This window comes from Crocuta crocuta, unplaced genomic scaffold (assembly GCF_008692635.1).
Source record: "Crocuta crocuta isolate KB4526 unplaced genomic scaffold, BGI_CrCroc_1.0 scaffold190, whole genome shotgun sequence".
NCBI classification, from domain to species: Eukaryota; Metazoa; Chordata; class Mammalia; order Carnivora; family Hyaenidae; genus Crocuta; species Crocuta crocuta.
The window spans coordinates 1372203-1389637 of NW_027527955.1; the positions used below are offsets into that span (position 1 = coordinate 1372203).

The 17435-nt window shown below is 33.3% G+C and overlaps 1 protein-coding gene across 7 annotated transcripts in view; it reads left to right on the plus strand.

The window, feature by feature from the left end:
• Positions 1-3776: 3776 nt before the first annotated feature.
• Positions 3777-17435, plus strand: part of PDS5B (PDS5 cohesin associated factor B) — a 129408-nt gene continuing 115749 nt past the window's right edge. For all 7 annotated transcript variants that reach the window (XM_077752530.1, XM_077752531.1, XM_077752534.1 and 4 more), the window contains exons 1-5: positions 3777-3899; positions 7773-7976; positions 10675-10761; positions 10865-10962; positions 12171-12297. In XM_077752530.1, the coding sequence (XP_077608656.1) occupies positions 3792-3899; positions 7773-7976; positions 10675-10761; positions 10865-10962; positions 12171-12297 (624 nt within the window). In that variant the 5' untranslated portion in view covers positions 3777-3791. The remainder of the gene's footprint in view (positions 3900-7772; positions 7977-10674; positions 10762-10864; positions 10963-12170; positions 12298-17435) is intronic.

Below are 17435 nucleotides of genomic sequence, written 5' to 3' on the forward strand. Positions count from 1 at the left end.
GAGTTTTCCCATCCATGAACATGGTATGTCTCCCCATTTATTTAGATTTCCTGTGGTTTCTTTCATTAGTATTTTATAATTTTCAGGTTACCAATCCTGTATATGTTTTATTAGGTTTATACTGAGGTATTTCATTAATAGTAGGAGTGATTGAAAATAAGGTGCTTTTAATTAAGGTTTCCATCTGTTCCTTGCTAGTATATAGAAATACAGTTGATTTTGTACGTTGAGCTTTATATTCTGCAACCTTGATGAATGAGTTTATTTTTTTATTTTTTATTTTTGTAGATTCTTTTAGAATCTTCTATATAACAATCATGCCACCTGGAAGTGTGGCTTCTGTTTCCTTTACCTTGCCTTAGTGTGTGTGGCTAGAGCTTCCAGTATAATCTTGAATAAGAGTGGTAAGAGTAGACATAGTTGTTTTGTTTTTGATCTTCAGAGGAATTACTCAGTCTTTGACTGTTATGTGCTGTGTTAGCTATAGGCATTTGGTGTTTGCATATTGAGTTTTCTAATCTGTACTCTTGCTAAACTCAATCTTCTTCTTTTTCTTCTTTCTTTTCTTTTTAGCTTATTTATTTATTTTGAGAGAGACAAAGACAGTGCAATTGGGGGAGGGGCAGAGACAGAGTGAGAGAGAATCCCAAGCAGGTTCCATGCTGCAGGTGCAACACAGGGCTTGATCCCACAAACAAATTACGACCTGAGCCAAAACCAAGATTTGGATGCTTAACCAACTGAGAGCCACCCAGGTGCCCCACTAAATCAGTCTTCTTTATTCTGATGTTTTATCTGTAAGTCCTTTTGGAGTTTCTATGTACATAATCATATAGTCTTCATACAGATTTGTTCCTTTTTTAAATTTTATATTCTTCATTTCTTCCTTTTTTGACTACCATCCTTATTATGGGGTCAAATAGAAGTGATGATGGAGGTGTGCTTGTATATGTTTTGATCCCAAGTAAAAAGCTTTCAGCGGGTCTTGATTAACCGATGATCAATAAACATTTGTGGTATATGGTATTTGTAACACCCTACCTTTCTCAGATAAAGGAAATTTTCATCTAGTTTTTAGTTTGTTCAGCTTTTCTTTTTTTGTCTCATAGTCTTGGTGTTGAAGTTTTCATACTTTATTTTCTTTATTTATTGAGATTATCACATCATTTTTCTTTTTTTGTCTCTCAGTTTATTTGTTTTGAGAGAGAAAAAGCACATGCCAGCAGGAGTGGGGGAGAGAGAGAGAGAGAGAGAGTCAGTCCCAAGCATGCTCCGCACTGTGAGTGTGGAGCTAGAACTGCTGAGCTGTGAGAGCATGACCTGACCCAAAACCAAGAGTTGGACACTTAAACCCACTGTGTCATCCAGGCATCCCTTGTTTTTCTTTTTTTAATCAGTTAATATGAGGAATTTAACCTTGTATTCATGGGATAAACCCAATTTTTAATAATGTTGCTACATTTGGTTTCCTAATACTTTAGGAATTTTGCATCTTTATTTATGAGCAAGACTGGTATGTGATTTTTTATTTTTCTCATTGGGTTTTGATATCATATTGTGCTAGTAAGTTGCATAAAACTCATTGGAAAGGAGTCCCTTGTTTTTAGTCTTTGGAATTATTTATGTGGCATTGGAATTATTTCTTCCTCAGTTATTTGATAGAACTCACTAGTAAAGCTATATAGACCTCGATTTTTTTCCTTATGGAAAGATATATTGATTATTGATTAAGTTTATTAAAGGTATTTTTTCTTGAGTCATTTTTGGTAAGGTATAGGTTTTCTTTATATTATCTGAATTTTCACATGCTGTTACGTGAAAAATTTATAGGATTGTCTTCTGATTTTTTACTTAATTGATCATATACTTGTTTTCTTTTGATTCATTATTAGGAAGTATACTTACAAGTTTTTTAATGTTTGGAGATTTTTCTTTTTTGTTGTTTAAGTAGAATATAACCGAGAAGAGTGTAAAAATTATGCGTCTAGCTCTGTGATTTTACACAAAATGAAAACAGTTGTGTAACCAGCATCCAGATAAAGAAGTACAACATTTATCTGTATCTAATGTATCCTCTTTTAGTTACATTACCTACCAAAGATACTCAGTATTCTGACTTAGAGCATCATAGATTGTTTCCTTGTTTTTGAGCTCCTCCAGAAAAGTAATTATATGTATGTGTGTGTGTTTGTGTGTATGTGTGTATGGTACGTGGTATGTGCTAGGTAATGTTCTAAGTGCTACATATACCTACTTACAGGTTTCAATTTTTTCTATTTCCTTATTACATCCTATTCTTGAAAATTATATTCCTTGGATGTGAACTTTAGCTTTGCAATTATATTCTTTTCCCACATTGAGGATAGCATTTTGCTGTCGTCTTGCTTATATTGTTCCTCTTGAGAAGCCACTTGTAGTTCACTGTTCCTTTCACAGTAACATGGTTACTCTAAGGTTTTGTTTGTTTTGTAGAATTATTATTTTGAATTTAATTCTGTTTGGGCTCTTGAATTTATTGATTGATATTTTATGCTGTTCTCCTCAGATAGAGCCCTCTTCTTTTCTTTTGATACTTCCATGAATCATGTTAAACTTTTCTGTCCTTCTATATATTCTTTTGACTTCTCCAGTTGACTAATTCTGATAGCTTTTTCTAATCTGCTAATAAACTTGTCCATTGAGTTTTTAATTTCAGTTTTTGCATTTTTTACTTTTAGAAGTTCTACTTTTTCTAGTTTACTTTCTGTGATTATTCTTTGTTGTTTTAGTTTACTTTCTACGATTATTCTTTGTTGTTTTAGACTTTTATGTCTTTAAAATTATAGATATATAGATAGTTTTACAATCTGTTTAATAGTTGTAACATATGAAGCTTTCATGTGTCCTGTCTTGGTATTTGGTATTTCTGCTGATTGCTTCTCATAGTGTCATGTTTCTTTAGGTTCTTGATTATTTTTGACTTGATAGTGCTCATTGTCCTAGAGACATCATAGTGGGGATTGTTTGAGATGCAGAATTTTACTTAATTAGGAGCTTAGAGGTACTACCACTCAGGGATCACTGAGTTCATATGTTGAGGTTCTCTGGACAACTTAGGTAATAGGAACCTCAGCAAACAGGCAAGCCCATGTCAAAAACTAATTAGCTGTACCTCCCTTGTATCTGTTATTATGTTGCCCTACGTAGTACCAAGGCATTTTCCTCTGCTGTCCCCTGGTGATGGGGGCATGGGCACATGTTGATTTCTGGCTTATCTTTGTGTTTCTTTTGGAGATGGGGTAGTAGTCTGCATTGATGTCAGGAGGGTCTCTTATTTGATTCTACTTTGACAGGTTGAGATTTACCTGTGTCCCTCTTGCCTTATAAGACCACCAAAACTGAACTCTAGATTTGGTGATTGTTGGCAAATGGCCTTAGAGCTTAAATGGATATAATGTTCCAGTGCTTCATTTACTTCTCTGGGTTCTTGTATTCTGTTTTATCTTGGCCAAGTAATTTGTGGTGCTTTAAAAAACGCTTATTTTGGATTTTTCTCATATGATTTATAATTTTTGTAGTTGGAGGGTTAGCTTGGACATGGAAATGAAAATACAGTTGAAAAAATTGGGGAAATGTTTAATAAAATGTTTTTCATTAATTAGATAAGTGAGCTACTATAAATTAGTGAGTAGTTATAGTAAATTACTTGGTGGGGAGATAGGTAGCTTATGTTTATTTTTTATTTTGTTTATACTTATTTTTTGGTTTGCATCTAATGGTTTTCTTATTTTAGGGGTAAAAATATTTCCGTCATGGCTCATTCAAAGACAAGGACCAATGATGGGAAAATTACTTATCCTCCTGGTGTCAAGGAAATCTCAGATAAAATATCTAAAGAGGAAATGGTGAGACGATTAAAGGTGAGTATAATTGTGTTACATTTTTCGGGCATCTGGTTAGGGTGGTGTGTTACCTGTGGAAATCATATAGAGCTGTATTTTATTAGGGGATCTTAAGAAAGCAAATGAAAGCTAAAAATGGCTTTCTAGGGTCTCCTAGACTTGAGCCTAAAGAATAAATCTGTAGTTCTCTTATATTCTTTGTTGTCTGTAGAAAGTGCTCCTTTGTTCTATATCTCATTTGTTTTATAAAACAACCATTTTATTTTTTTAAGTGTTTTTCTTTTACTTTTTTTATGTTAATTATTGAGACAGAGAAAAACAGCATGAGTGTGGGAGGGGCAGAGAGAGAGAGGGAGACACAGAATCTGAAGCAGACTCCAGGCTTTGAGCTGTCAGCACAGAGCCCAATGCAGGGGTCGAACCCACAAACCATGAGATCATGACCTGAGCCAAAGTCTGATGCTTAACCGAATGAGCCACCCAGGGGCCCCTAAAACAACCATTTTAATCTAAGAAAAGAAGTGTAAAGTCTTTGTATTGAGCGCTGAGGCTGTGTTTTACTTTCTTATAAGTTATTTTGAGAGTAGGTTAAAGTGCTTTACTTTTAGCTTCTCTCTCAGCTTCTGATATGCAGCAATGAATCATGATTGATGGTGAACTTTCCATAGAGGAGGCAGTCATTGTATGGCTAGGGTCTCTTTATATGTGTTTGAACAATGTTTTACTTTTTCTTTAGAGCAGCTATAGTTTCTGTGGTTATAAAATGGTTAAAGGAGCAGAATGGCCAAAGAGAATGTTAAGCTAATTTATCAGTTAATGGAGATGTTTTTATTTTTGAGCATTTTTCCCCTTCTAGATTGTATCTATCTAGACATTTATGTTGCTTGACATATTATTATTTATCTGTATTTTAAGACTGGAAAATCTACCTTAATTAATCATTGAAGGCCCAAGAGCCTTAAAGGAAAGTACTGTTTTATGGGAATTGCTGCATAGTTTATCCCTAATGCTCATAAATTTCATATAAAGTCTTAGTATTAATACCTTTATGCATAAAGTATTAGAATGTCAAAAAAAATCAGAAGTTTATTATTCAAAGGAAAAGGTACTTTTGAGCAGATTAAAAATACCAATTTGTGTGTATTTTATCTACTTAGGAACTTGTGTATGTTTTGTTAAAAATAGTGAAGCTACAAGCCCTTTCTGTATGACATGTTCCATTTTCTGTGTACCCAAATTCTCTTGATCTATTGACTTTTTAGAGAAGCGAATATTTTCTTTTTTTTTTCTTAAATAGTTTGTCAAGTTGGTTTCCATGTAACACCCAGTGCTCATCCCCACAAGATCCCGTCCTCCATGCCCATTACCCCCTTCCCCTCTCTCCCACCCCCATCAGCCCTCAGTTTGTTCTCAACATTCAAGAGTCTCTCATGGTTTGCCTCCCTCCCTCTCCCCAACTATTTTTCCCCTTCTCCCCCATGGTCCTCCGTTAAGTTCCTCCTAATCCACCAGTACATGCAAACATATGGTATCTGTCCTTCTCTGTCCTACTTATTTCGCTCAGCACAACACCCTCAAGTTCCATCCACATTGCTACAAATGGCCAGATTTCATTCTTTCTCATTGCCATGTAGTATTCCATTGTATAGTTAAACCATATCTTCTTGATCCATTCGTCAGTTGATGTACACTTAGGCTCTTTCCATGTTTTGGCTGTTGTTGAGAGGCTACATTTATTTTCTCAGATTGTATTTCAGCAGTGATAGGTAAGCAACTCTATTGTTTGCTAGGAAAGTAATGTTAAACGCAGAAACTATACTTACAAGCTGATTAACATTTAGTGTCTTATAAAGACGTTATTTTCTCAGACATCTTTAACAGACAAGTTAAACATGAGTTACTGAGTTTTATAACACCATTTGAGTTGTAGACAATTTTGAGAGATTCTCATTATCTAGCACTTGAGTAAACTTTATTGTTAGTCTTGGTGGAATGATTTCCACAGTGTTCACATTTAGTGTTTGTAGTATGTTTTTGTTATTTTGTTGACATCTATGCCCAGCAGTCTGGTTAATATACTTTTTCTTCATTTGTTTTCCTAATTTACACTTACCAACTATTTTTTAGCAACCTTCTTAGAGAATTATAAAAAGGATTTAATGTGGGCTGATGGTAATTTTTGAAATGTACAATTACAGGTATGTTTTGTGAGTTACAACAATTTGTTAACAGGTAAGGTGTCATTATATAATTTCTAGAGTTTCCTGTAACATTTATATTCAAGGTATACTGATCTCTCACTCTTGTGAAGAGATTCTAGAGAAAGTGATGGTTTCCTGCATGTGGAAGGAAACCTTTCTCTCTCTCTCTCTCTTTTTTTTTTTTTTTTTGCCTCTTTTCATAATATGCTTGGGCCATCAAAGCATATGTCTTAATTAATAAAATTAATAAGTTAGGGAGTAGCTCCAGACCTTGTGCCCTTATACTAACTTAGTGCCCCACTAGAAGGATTAGTCCACTGTTGGTTCTGGTATCTGGCATAATAGAACTGGGGGTCTGCCATCTGAGGAACACTGTTTCCCAGCAACACATTGGATGATTTATTACTCAAAAGTCTAACTGTATAGCAGAGTAGAAATCCTTGTATTTTTTAAGGACCAGTTCATAGCTATTGGTCCTTGGTGGCAGCCTTACTTGTTGATTAGTATTTGCAGCACCACCTAGTGGATGCCAGGTGGTCACCTTTCCATTAGAGTTTTATTTAAATCTGTGTTCCTGTCAAGTTAGGCGATTTCAAGTCTCATTTGAAGTAAGAATAGTATATATAGATGGAGGGTTCATTGTGACCAGCTAATACTGAAATTAGAGAAAGCTTTTTACAGAATTTGAATGGTACCAATTTTCTCCATTTTTATTTCTGTCCTGCTTCCTTTATGTAAATGTTTTTGAAAAGGGAACCATTTCCTATAGGTTATTTCTGCTCACTCCATACATGTCACTGAGTTCTTCTAATAAACTATCCATGTCATATTATCTTTTGCTGTGGCACAAGAAATATTTTGTTGGATGCTGTGGTAGTCACTTCATGGTAGCTTTTTAGTGTTTAGGAATGCATCTTCATCATCCTTTCTTAAATCTATTTATATATTCTTTTTTAGCTGAATATATAAATCTATATATCTAAGATGGTTTATGGATCAGATGGAAAAAGTAAAATTTTTCCCTAGGTTTTTTTCTTTAGAAGTATAATATAAAGATTACGTATAATATATATTAAAGGGGGTGCTGTTTTTAGGAAGGACATACTCCATTTAGCCCAGCTGTAAAAGTGAGACCAGAAATGCTATTTAAGGCTAGTTTTTTTTTTTTTTTATATCTATATAATTGATTGTCAAGTTAGCTAACATACAGTATATACAGTGTGCTCTTGGCTTCGGGAGTAGATTCCTGTGTTTCATCACTTATGTACAATACCCAGTGCTCATTCCAACAAGTGCCCGCCTCAATGTCCATCACCCATTTTCCCGCCCCCCTACCCCCATCAACCCTCAGTTTGTTCTATTTAAGAGTCTCTTGCGGTTTGCCTCCCTCTCTGTTTGTAATTTTTTTTTTTCATTCCCATCCCAAATGGTCTTATGTTAAATATAAGGCTAGTTTTAAACTTATCTGGTTAGCAGGTATGAGAGGTAAATGGAAAATATTTTAGTCTTTTAAACAAAAGTTATTTTCTGTAGTTTTAGAAGGATCTGTTCTCTCACTTTTAGCGGAAAAATGAAAGTACTTAATATTAGTTATTTGGAAGTTCATCTTTGCAATTAATATGGATGTTATTTCAAATGATATATTTTTGCAAGAAAGATTTCATTATTTCATGATTTCATTTTTGTATAGATGGTTGTGAAAACTTTCATGGATATGGACCAGGACTCTGAAGAAGAAAAGGAGCTTTATTTAAACCTAGCTTTACATCTTGCTTCAGATTTTTTCCTCAAGCATCCTGATAAAGATGTTCGCTTATTGGTAGCCTGCTGCCTTGCTGATATTTTCAGGATTTATGCTCCTGAAGCTCCTTACACATCCCCTGATAAACTAAAGGCAAGTATTGATTTAAAGAACTTAAAGTTTTGACTGGTACTTTCATTTTATCTTTCTATCTGAAATGGGAGTTAAGGTATTTAGATAATTTCTTTGGATTCTTTGACATTACTTGCAACAGTCTTATTAAACAATTTTATTTCTTAAAGAATCCCCCCGGCCCCCCATTTAGTACTTACTTTTATATAAAAATTTTTGATCCTTAGGATAACAAGTAGATTAGTACAATGTAGTCTATACTTTTTATAGTATGTTATCATTAGTTCTATTTCAGCAACTCTTGGGGGGGGAGGGGCACTTCTTTTCTCTTTTGAACATTCATACAGAAGACTATTTGTTTTTTAAAACATAATATTCTAGTATAAGCCTGAATGTATACTATATGAGTCATAATTCATTTAATGGAAGGTGTGATGTAAATTGTTTGGCAGAAAATACAGTGAACAAAATTTTTATGAAAAGTTAGTAATGACACCTAGTACTTGTTTAGAGTAGTAGTAAGTAAAGCCATATGAATGGAGAAACTTCAAAAGGGGGGAAAAGGAGACTGGCATGATTAATCCAGCTGCTAGAAAGTGTGAAATAACTAGAGCTGTGCAAAAAGATACTGAATAAAGCAGGTTAGGAAATGAGGAAAAATCAGTAACAATAAAAGATAATTGTGGAAACTGAATTAGAGAATGAATTCATAGGAAGATTATTAATACTCAGTGTGGAGAAAATGATGGGCAATTTAGGTTTATTTCATTTAACAAGTATTGATGTTTTACTTATGTGTTGGGAACTGGGTTTATAGTAGTGAAAAAGAGTCATCACACAGTCCCTAAATTTATGGTGTTGCTTCTTGATAATTGGAGTAGGAACCTGCTCATTTGATCAAATCTGCCAAAATTCTAGCATGGAATGCCCAAACTGGTTTGGGCAAGATTGTTTAATATTTTAATTGGTAAAGAATCTCAGGATAGGGGCAGTATTTGACATTTACAGGTGAAATTGAATTGTAAAATTTGAGAATGTTCAGAGTTTTAAGTAGATAACACGAGCTGATCTGTGGACTTGTATATCCAGGTATATATTTTGTTTTGTAATTGTGAACTCTAATTTGGAGAGGGATGTGGGCTCTTCCTTACTAGTGTCTTGTTGGCATTCTCATGAAGAGGAAGGTCTAATTTAAGAGTGCTATCACAGGTTTCTTCTACCTTTTGTGGATTTCTCAGTTTTCATAATTAATAATCTAACCTAGAACTCTTGGGTAATGAAAAGTCCTCCCAAAAGAATAGCTACACATCTGTTTATAACAGCACAGTTTATAAGAATATTGAGGAGCTGAGATTAAATTAGAATCTTTTTGGATTATTCCATTGCTGAAAATTTTAAAGTATCTTATTTTTTCTGTTCAAATTTTCTGGTCTTAGTTTAAATGCCTTTTTTTTTCTTTATTGAGCTAGTACTTAACATTTAATCATTTCATGAATGTTATCTAAATATTTATGGAGTGTTTTTCACTATTGATTAGCATAAAGTTTGTATTTTTGACTATGGTAGCAGTAATAGAACACTGACACACTGATCCTCGTTTATTCCACTGTCAGTTTATTGTTGTCATCAGAAAACCCTTTTTAGACACCTGGCTTCATGTGTAGTAGGTCAGTGATTATTGTAGAGATTATAAGTGATTGACAGTTTTCTTTCTATCTCCATGTAGTCAGTGTGGCACTTAGTTTTCTCTTAATCACACTAGCAGGGTTTATTCACAGAAGATGTATTTTGTAGCAAGGGAATCAAGAGCAAAAATAAATGATTGGGACCTCATCAAGATTAAAAGCTTCTGCACAGCNTATTTTGTACAGTACTGCTACCAAAGTAACCATTTTGAAGGATGTACTTTTTGTAGTATTTTTTTTGAAAAGTTATTTGTATCTTTTTCTCTTTTAAAAGTATTCTTGTTTTTCATTTTATGTATAAGGGAAATATTTTTTCTTTTCTTTGTATTGATTGATTATCATGCTTCCTTTGCAGAATTAGCCTTTATAATTTTACTCTTTTCTAAAATTTTAAAAGGCTTATCTCCATAAAAACTGCCTAAAAGTGACATTGAACATATCTCTATCCAGGTGCAAAAGGAAGACTTAGTAAAAAATCAGAAGCCAAGAGGTGGGGATAGATGGAGAACTGGTGGGGAAAAACAAGTAATTATAATGATTAGGTACGGAAGCTTGACAAGTTAACTTTTACAGGTCTTTAAAATTTCCAAGTTTCTGTGATCTAATGTATTTTCACTTATTTTGGAAGGCAGCTCACCACTATACCACCAACGCAGGCTTCAATTACGTATTTTGGAATTTTAAGTTTCCTAAACTATGTTCTTGCTGTATAATTAATCTGTATAGCACTGTTCCAGCAGACCTAATCAGCTCTCAGTCACCTGCAACCTTGGTTATACTAATAATAGGACAAATTTTGGTTTACTAGTTTTTGGGTCTAGTTTTTTAATTTTATGATGGAAGTTTTTCTTTATCTAAGATCATGGTAAATTATTTACTGTTTTCCTGTGAAAGGCAATAAGATATTTAGTGTTTTCATATGGTAAGATTCTTTTAAGAAGTTCTAGCTAAATACAGGACCCTTGCGNGGAATTTAGTGAATATTTTTGTTTAGCATTCATAATCTAAACAATACTTTGTCTCTTTTTTTGAAGGATATATTTATGTTTATAACAAGGCAGTTGAAGGGGCTAGAGGATACAAAGAGCCCACAGTTTAATAGGTATTTTTACTTACTTGAGGTAAGCAATATATCTTGAGATGATATTTTAAATTATGTTTTTATGCTTGTATATTACTAATTAAAGTGTTTACCATTCACTTTTTTTTATTTCTTATTTTTAGAACATTGCTTGGGTCAAGTCGTATAACATATGCTTTGAGTTGGAAGATAGCAATGAAATTTTTACCCAGTTATACAGAACATTATTTTCAGTTATAAAGTAAGTTTATTTTACTAGACATATAAGTTACTTTAAATGTATAGAATTTAAAACTTATGTTAATACGCATAAACTGTTTGTTACAATGAGTATTTAGAAGGTTAAGAGTTGTAACTTTAGAAGTCATTAACTTGGGGCACCTGCATGGTTCAGTATGTTAAGCTACTGACTCTTGATTTTAGCTCAGGTCTTGATCTCACAGTTAGATTGAGATCGAGCCCTGTGTCAGGCTCTGAGCTGACCGTATGCAGCCTGCTTGGGATTCTCTCTCTCCCTTTGTCTCAGCCTCTCCCCAGCTTGTGCACACACACTCTCTCTCTCTCAAAATAAATAAACTTAAAAAAAAAAAGAACTCATTAATAGTATATTTATAGATGTTTTGATAGTGAATAGAACTTAATTTGTATTGTAAGATATACAAGCGTGGCATAAGGCAATTTATAGCCAGTATAAAAATATTTTTTGATTATATTTTTATCTTTAAATATTACTGTCTCCTTGATTCATGTAAGTAGTGAGTTTTTTATGTGTTTTTAAAAATTATCTACGAGAATTAACTTCACAGCAATTTGATTTTCTGAATTTAAGGCAAAACTAAAGTTGATATTTGATTCAATTGCTTTTGATTGTGAGACTGGTTAAAATTAGGGAAAAGTAATCTAGGAAATGTAGTTTAAAATATATTTTGGATGCTCCTGTAAGATTTGGGATAGAAGGAAACTTTCAGTGAATATATAGAATTTGATTTAATATTTTAGTATCATGTTTTATAAAGTGTAGTGTTCATCAGTACCATGTTACTAAATTCTGTACACTTTAGTTTTTATTATTTATTTTTGAAAGAAGGAGTGGTCCTTTGCAAAGTCGTATATGTCCTAATACTTTACATTCTTTTAGTGTTAGGAAAGTGTTTGTGAGCACATGAACGAGGGACAGACAGGGAAGAGCAGTAGGAGAGGGAGGGAGGAAGGGAGGAAGGGAGGGAGAGACACAGAGACAGAGACAGAGAGAGAGAGAGAGAGAGAAATTCCCAAGCAGGCTCTCTGCTATCTGCGTTGTCACTGTGGACTCCCATGTGGGGATCAAACTCATGAACAGTGAGATCATGACCTGAGCCTGAATCAAAAGTCTGACACTTAACTGACTGACCCACCTAGACACCCTTGAATCCTGTACACTTTAAGTAAAATATCTCTTTTGAATTTCAGCAATGGCCACAATCAAAAAGTTCATATGCACATGGTAGACCTCATGAGTTCTATTATTTGTGAAGGTGATACAGTATCTCAGGAGCTTTTGGATACAGTTTTGGTAAATCTGGTACCTGCCCATAAGGTAAGTTAGCAACATATACCAATATGTCTAAAGCCCGTTAAGGTCAAGAATTTGTGCTTATGTTCCAAATAGAATTTTTCCTGCTTTAACCTTAGTTTTGGAGAATCTGTTTTATTCGTTTTTAAATATTAGTTATGTTTAATACTTAGTAAAACATGGTACACTTACAACTAATTAAGTAGATGATAACTCTGTGTGATGTAGAATATGTTTCAAGGAGTGAGTTAATACTACTTAGATGCTATCATATAACTTTATGTGTCAAGAGATGCTGAAACCAATTAGATCCTTAGCTCTAAGACAGCAGTAGTTAGATGGAGTGGAGGGGTGAAATTAAAAGGGAAGTCTCTACTAATTTCTGGACAAAGGATATGTTGATGACATTGTTTCTTACCTTGGTGGTATTAATCAAGACATGTTTTTGTGTGTCTTGTTCTTTGAAAATTACTAACTCTCCAGTAAACAGTTGGAAATAATGGTTCTGTGAAAGGGATCAGGGAGAGAGTTAAAGAGAGGGGTCAGGGAGTCACCAGTATAAAAATCTGTGCAGACCTAAGAACTTTCTGGCACAATATAATCTAATTTCACAAGTGTATGACATTCACACAAATAGTGTTTCAATGAAGATGGCCGCATAATTTAATGTTTCCAGATTCTTAAGATAGTCTGTCAATGCTGAAAGTTAAGTACTGTAAAGAGACCTAAACATTCAGATAATACATTCATTAGATAAAAATAATAAATACCCTTATAAGATTTAAAGATAACATATGCTTCAAGGGATCAAAGGCATGAAAATAAGAGTTAAAAACATGATAGCTAGATATATGAAAGAAATTTAGGAAAAAAGTAGAAATGAGAAATGGTCATTGAAATTAAGATCTTTATTGGATTATGAAAGATTTTTAGAGAACTAGGAAATAGATCAAGGGAGTTACACAGATAAAAGTGAGATAAAGAAGACATGAAAGATACTGAGACCTGACAAATAGAATCAAAAGGACCAAATCAAAAGGACCAATATAAAGTGAGATAAAGAAGACATGAAAGATACTAGACATGAAAAATAGAATCAAAACGACCAATAATCAAGACACAAACACGTCTTGATTGATATCACCAAGGTAAGAACACAAAGTAGAGAGTGGAGAAGAAATGTTTAAATAGAAATTTGCTTAAAATGTTCCAGAACTGATGAAAAGCATGGATTTATGGATTAGGAAGCAAAAGTCATGAGCAGAATAAATAAAAATAAATCCGAGTCCAGGAACATCCTGGAAAATTTCTAGAACATCAAAACAGAGATAACCTATAAAGCCCTTAAAGGGTAAAGGCATGACCCTTACCAAGGAATAAAGATTAATCTGATTGCTGACTTCTCAGTAACAAGGATAGATGCCAGAAGGTAATGACACTATATTTCCAAAGTGCTATGATAAAATCACTGTGCATGTATGTGTATGTGTGTGTAGTCACATATCCAATTTGAGCACAATTAAGACATTAAATATTCACTTGTCAGTAGATTCTTCGTGAAAAACTATGTGAGTACTGTAGAATGATGGAAATTGAATTAAAAGAAGCAAGGAACAAGAAATAATGGTGAACAAAGAAATGCTTCAAATAAGAACTAATATATTAAAAAAATAGTAGCAATGATAATGATTAAAGGGATGTTAACAAAATAGTCCTGAACTACTGGATACGAATAGCATATAAGATTAAATGGCTTAATGGAGAGTCAGTGAGTAATCTAATCCTGGTGGTGATGAGGAGTATAGAGCAACTGATTGACATCAAACTTTAAGTATTCATATTAAAATTTTTGGGATTAGAGTTAAAGGAAGAATTACAATAAATGTAAATGGTCTAAATTTGCTACTTAAGACAGATTGTCAGATTGGATTGAAAATAATCCAGCTATTAGGGGGGCATCTGGGTGGCTCAGTCCGACTCTTGATTTTGACTCAGGTCATGATCTCATGGTCCTGAGATGGAGCCCTGTGTTGGGCTCCACACTGGTTGCAGAGCCTGCTTAAGATTCTTTTTCTCTCACTGCCCTCCCCCCACTGTCTCTCATGCATGCTCTCTTTCACAAAATAATAGTAATAGTAATAATAATAATAATACAGTTGGTCAGGGAGATAAGAACAAAAGTACTGTCACAAAAAAGTCAAAAGCTTCTAAAAGGATAGAAAAAAGATTTGTCAGACATGTATTAACTGCAAGAACACTGAAGAAACTTGTACTAATATTAGATTAACAGTCTTTACTGGCTAAAGAAGGGATTTGTATGATGATAAGACATTTAGTTTTCAAGAAGACATTCAAACTTTATGTATAGTTTCAAAATATATAAGGTATATATTCAAAATATATAAATTGAAAAATTTATAAGGAGAAAGAAACTCAAAAATTGGTGGGCCATTTTAACAGTTTTCCCAACAATTATAAATTAATAGGTTAAAAGTTTGTGAGAATTTTGAAGATTTGAAATAAAAACAAGTTTATAACAACCATAATTAACATGTCAAAGGAATAAATCATAATGGTTGGGGTTTTATACATCGCAGAACCACCCCCTCGCTGTGATCTCTTGAAAGTCAGCCCTTAAGACAAGGGTTTGGGAGAAAAATAATACAAGAAAGAAAGAAAACAAAAATAAAAACAAACAAAGAATAAATCATAATGGCAATTCTAAAATATTTAGAAATGATAATTAAAATGATACATATTAAAACTTGTGGGATACAGCTTAAAATGGTTTTTAAATCTATATTAGCCAGGTGTCCAATTCAGGAAGTTATAAAAATACCAGATTATACAATGTATACAAGGAAGAAAACAATGAAGTACAGAAATCAACGACATGGAAAATACAGTGACATTTCACAAAAACTCAAAGCTGGCAGTTTGAAAAATATATTAAACAGGCAAATCCTTATTAAGTTGAATCAGAAAAAAAGAGATGGTATAAATATACAATTTTGGAGTGAAATAAGGAAGAAGAGACTTTAAAAAGCTCAAAAAACAGTTCTGTGAACAATATCTTATATTATTTGAATTTAGGTAAAAGAAATTCCTAAAAAATGTAATTTGCCAGAGAAAGTCTTAAATAACCTTTAACAAGTAAAAGTCATATAATTGGTTTTAAAAATTATATTCATAAAATTAACAAAATCCCTTCCTTTCAAACAACAGTAGCAACAATAATAAAAGCAACAGTAGTGGAACACAAACCAACCACAAAAGAACTTAAACTAAACATTGGGAGATATCTCCTAATCATTTAAGTAGCATACAATTCTAATATCCAGCAAAATTTTCCACATTATAGAAAAGGAAGAAATGCTCTACAATTCACTTTATGAGTGGAATGTAATCTTCATAGAGAAACTAAACAAAATCAAGTAAGAAGAATCATAGGCTGGCTAATTTAATCTGAAGTTGTAGTCACATCACTTAGGTCCAATATAATATAATAGCATTTGGAGTGGTATAAGCTATTTATAATGAGTAAATTTGCCTTATTTTAGTAATATAAGAATGGATAAATGTTAGAAAATGTTAGCACTAGACTAAGATATTTGTGTAAATTAACAGATCAAGGAAAAAAATATCATTAGTTCTAGAAAAAGATCATTCGATAAAATTCAGTGTAATTTATGATAAAACCTTTTAGCAAAGTGATAAGGATATGGCCCACAAGAGACTCAACAATAGAGAACAAACTGAGGGTTGATGGAAAGAGGTAAGTGGGAGATGGGCTAGGTGGGTGTATTAAGTAGGTCACTTGTGATGAGCACTGGGTGTTGTATGTAAGTGATGAATCACTGAATTCTATTTCTGAAACCAATATCACACTGTATGTTAACTAAAATATAAAAAATAAATTTTAAAAAGTGATAAGGATATGTATGATACTGTATACATGATGACATGCTGAAGAATTTTCTTTGAGTTAGGAACACTTCTCAGGAAAAAGGCAACTGTGTCATTTCTAATCCGCATTAATTAAATGTCTTTAGTTAGTGGAATAAAATGAGATAAATAAAAGATAAAAATATTAAAAAGAAATAAACTGAAATTATTTATAGATAATATGACTGCCTGTGTGGAAAACACAAAACAGTTTACAGATAACTTTCCAAAACAAATAAAACTCTGCAGGGTTGCTAGATATAAGATCAATATATTGGGAAGCCTGGGTGGCTCAGTCGGTTAAACATACGACTTCGGCTCAGGTCATGATCTTTCCATTCCTTCGTGGGTTTGAGTCCTGCGTCGGGCTTTGTGCTGACAGCTGGCTCAGAGCCTGGAGCCTGTTTCAGATTCTGTATCTCCCTCTCTCTCTGACCCTCCCCTGCTTACGTGCGCGCGCTCTCTGTCTCTCTCTCTCTCTCAGTCGTGCTCTCTCTCTCACTTTCTCTTATTATAAGAGAAATAAATAAAACATTAAGAAAAATATCAACATATTAAAAGCTGTTGGTATAATTTTATAAATTTGTAGCTTTAACAAAGACTTGAGCTGTTTAGAAATTTCACAAAAATGTGGATGATTATGCTGAAAATCATTGTAGTTGACTAAAAAGTATAAAAGAAGACTTGGATATTCTGCATGATTCGTTATGGTTACGGGATGGGAAACTCAGTATCATAATGATGCCAGTTTTATGCATACTAATAGATAATCCAGTCAAAATACAAAGTTTGAATGTGTGTTGTGTATGTGTGTGTAGGGGTAATTTGACAAACTGATTCTAAAATTCACATTGAAGAGCAAATGGCACATAATAGCTAACCAATTTTGAAGAATAGAATAGAGAGGGGGGACTTATTCTACCACTCGTATTAAGACCCTGTTTCTGTCTCCCTTTAACTATCAGGCAGTAATAGACAAAGGGACATATGGAAGTAATGGAGAGTTTACTATAAGTTCTAGTTACATAGAAACTTGAAAGTGTGGGTATTATAGGTCACTGGAGGGAATAATGTACTGTTTATTTAATGGTTGGTTTTAGGACAATTGAATATCCATATGGGAAATACATAAAAGTAACAGGATAATGACACAATTTTGAAAACCAAATCTTTAAATTTCTATTTAAAAATATAAAGCAACATCTTAACCTCTTTGC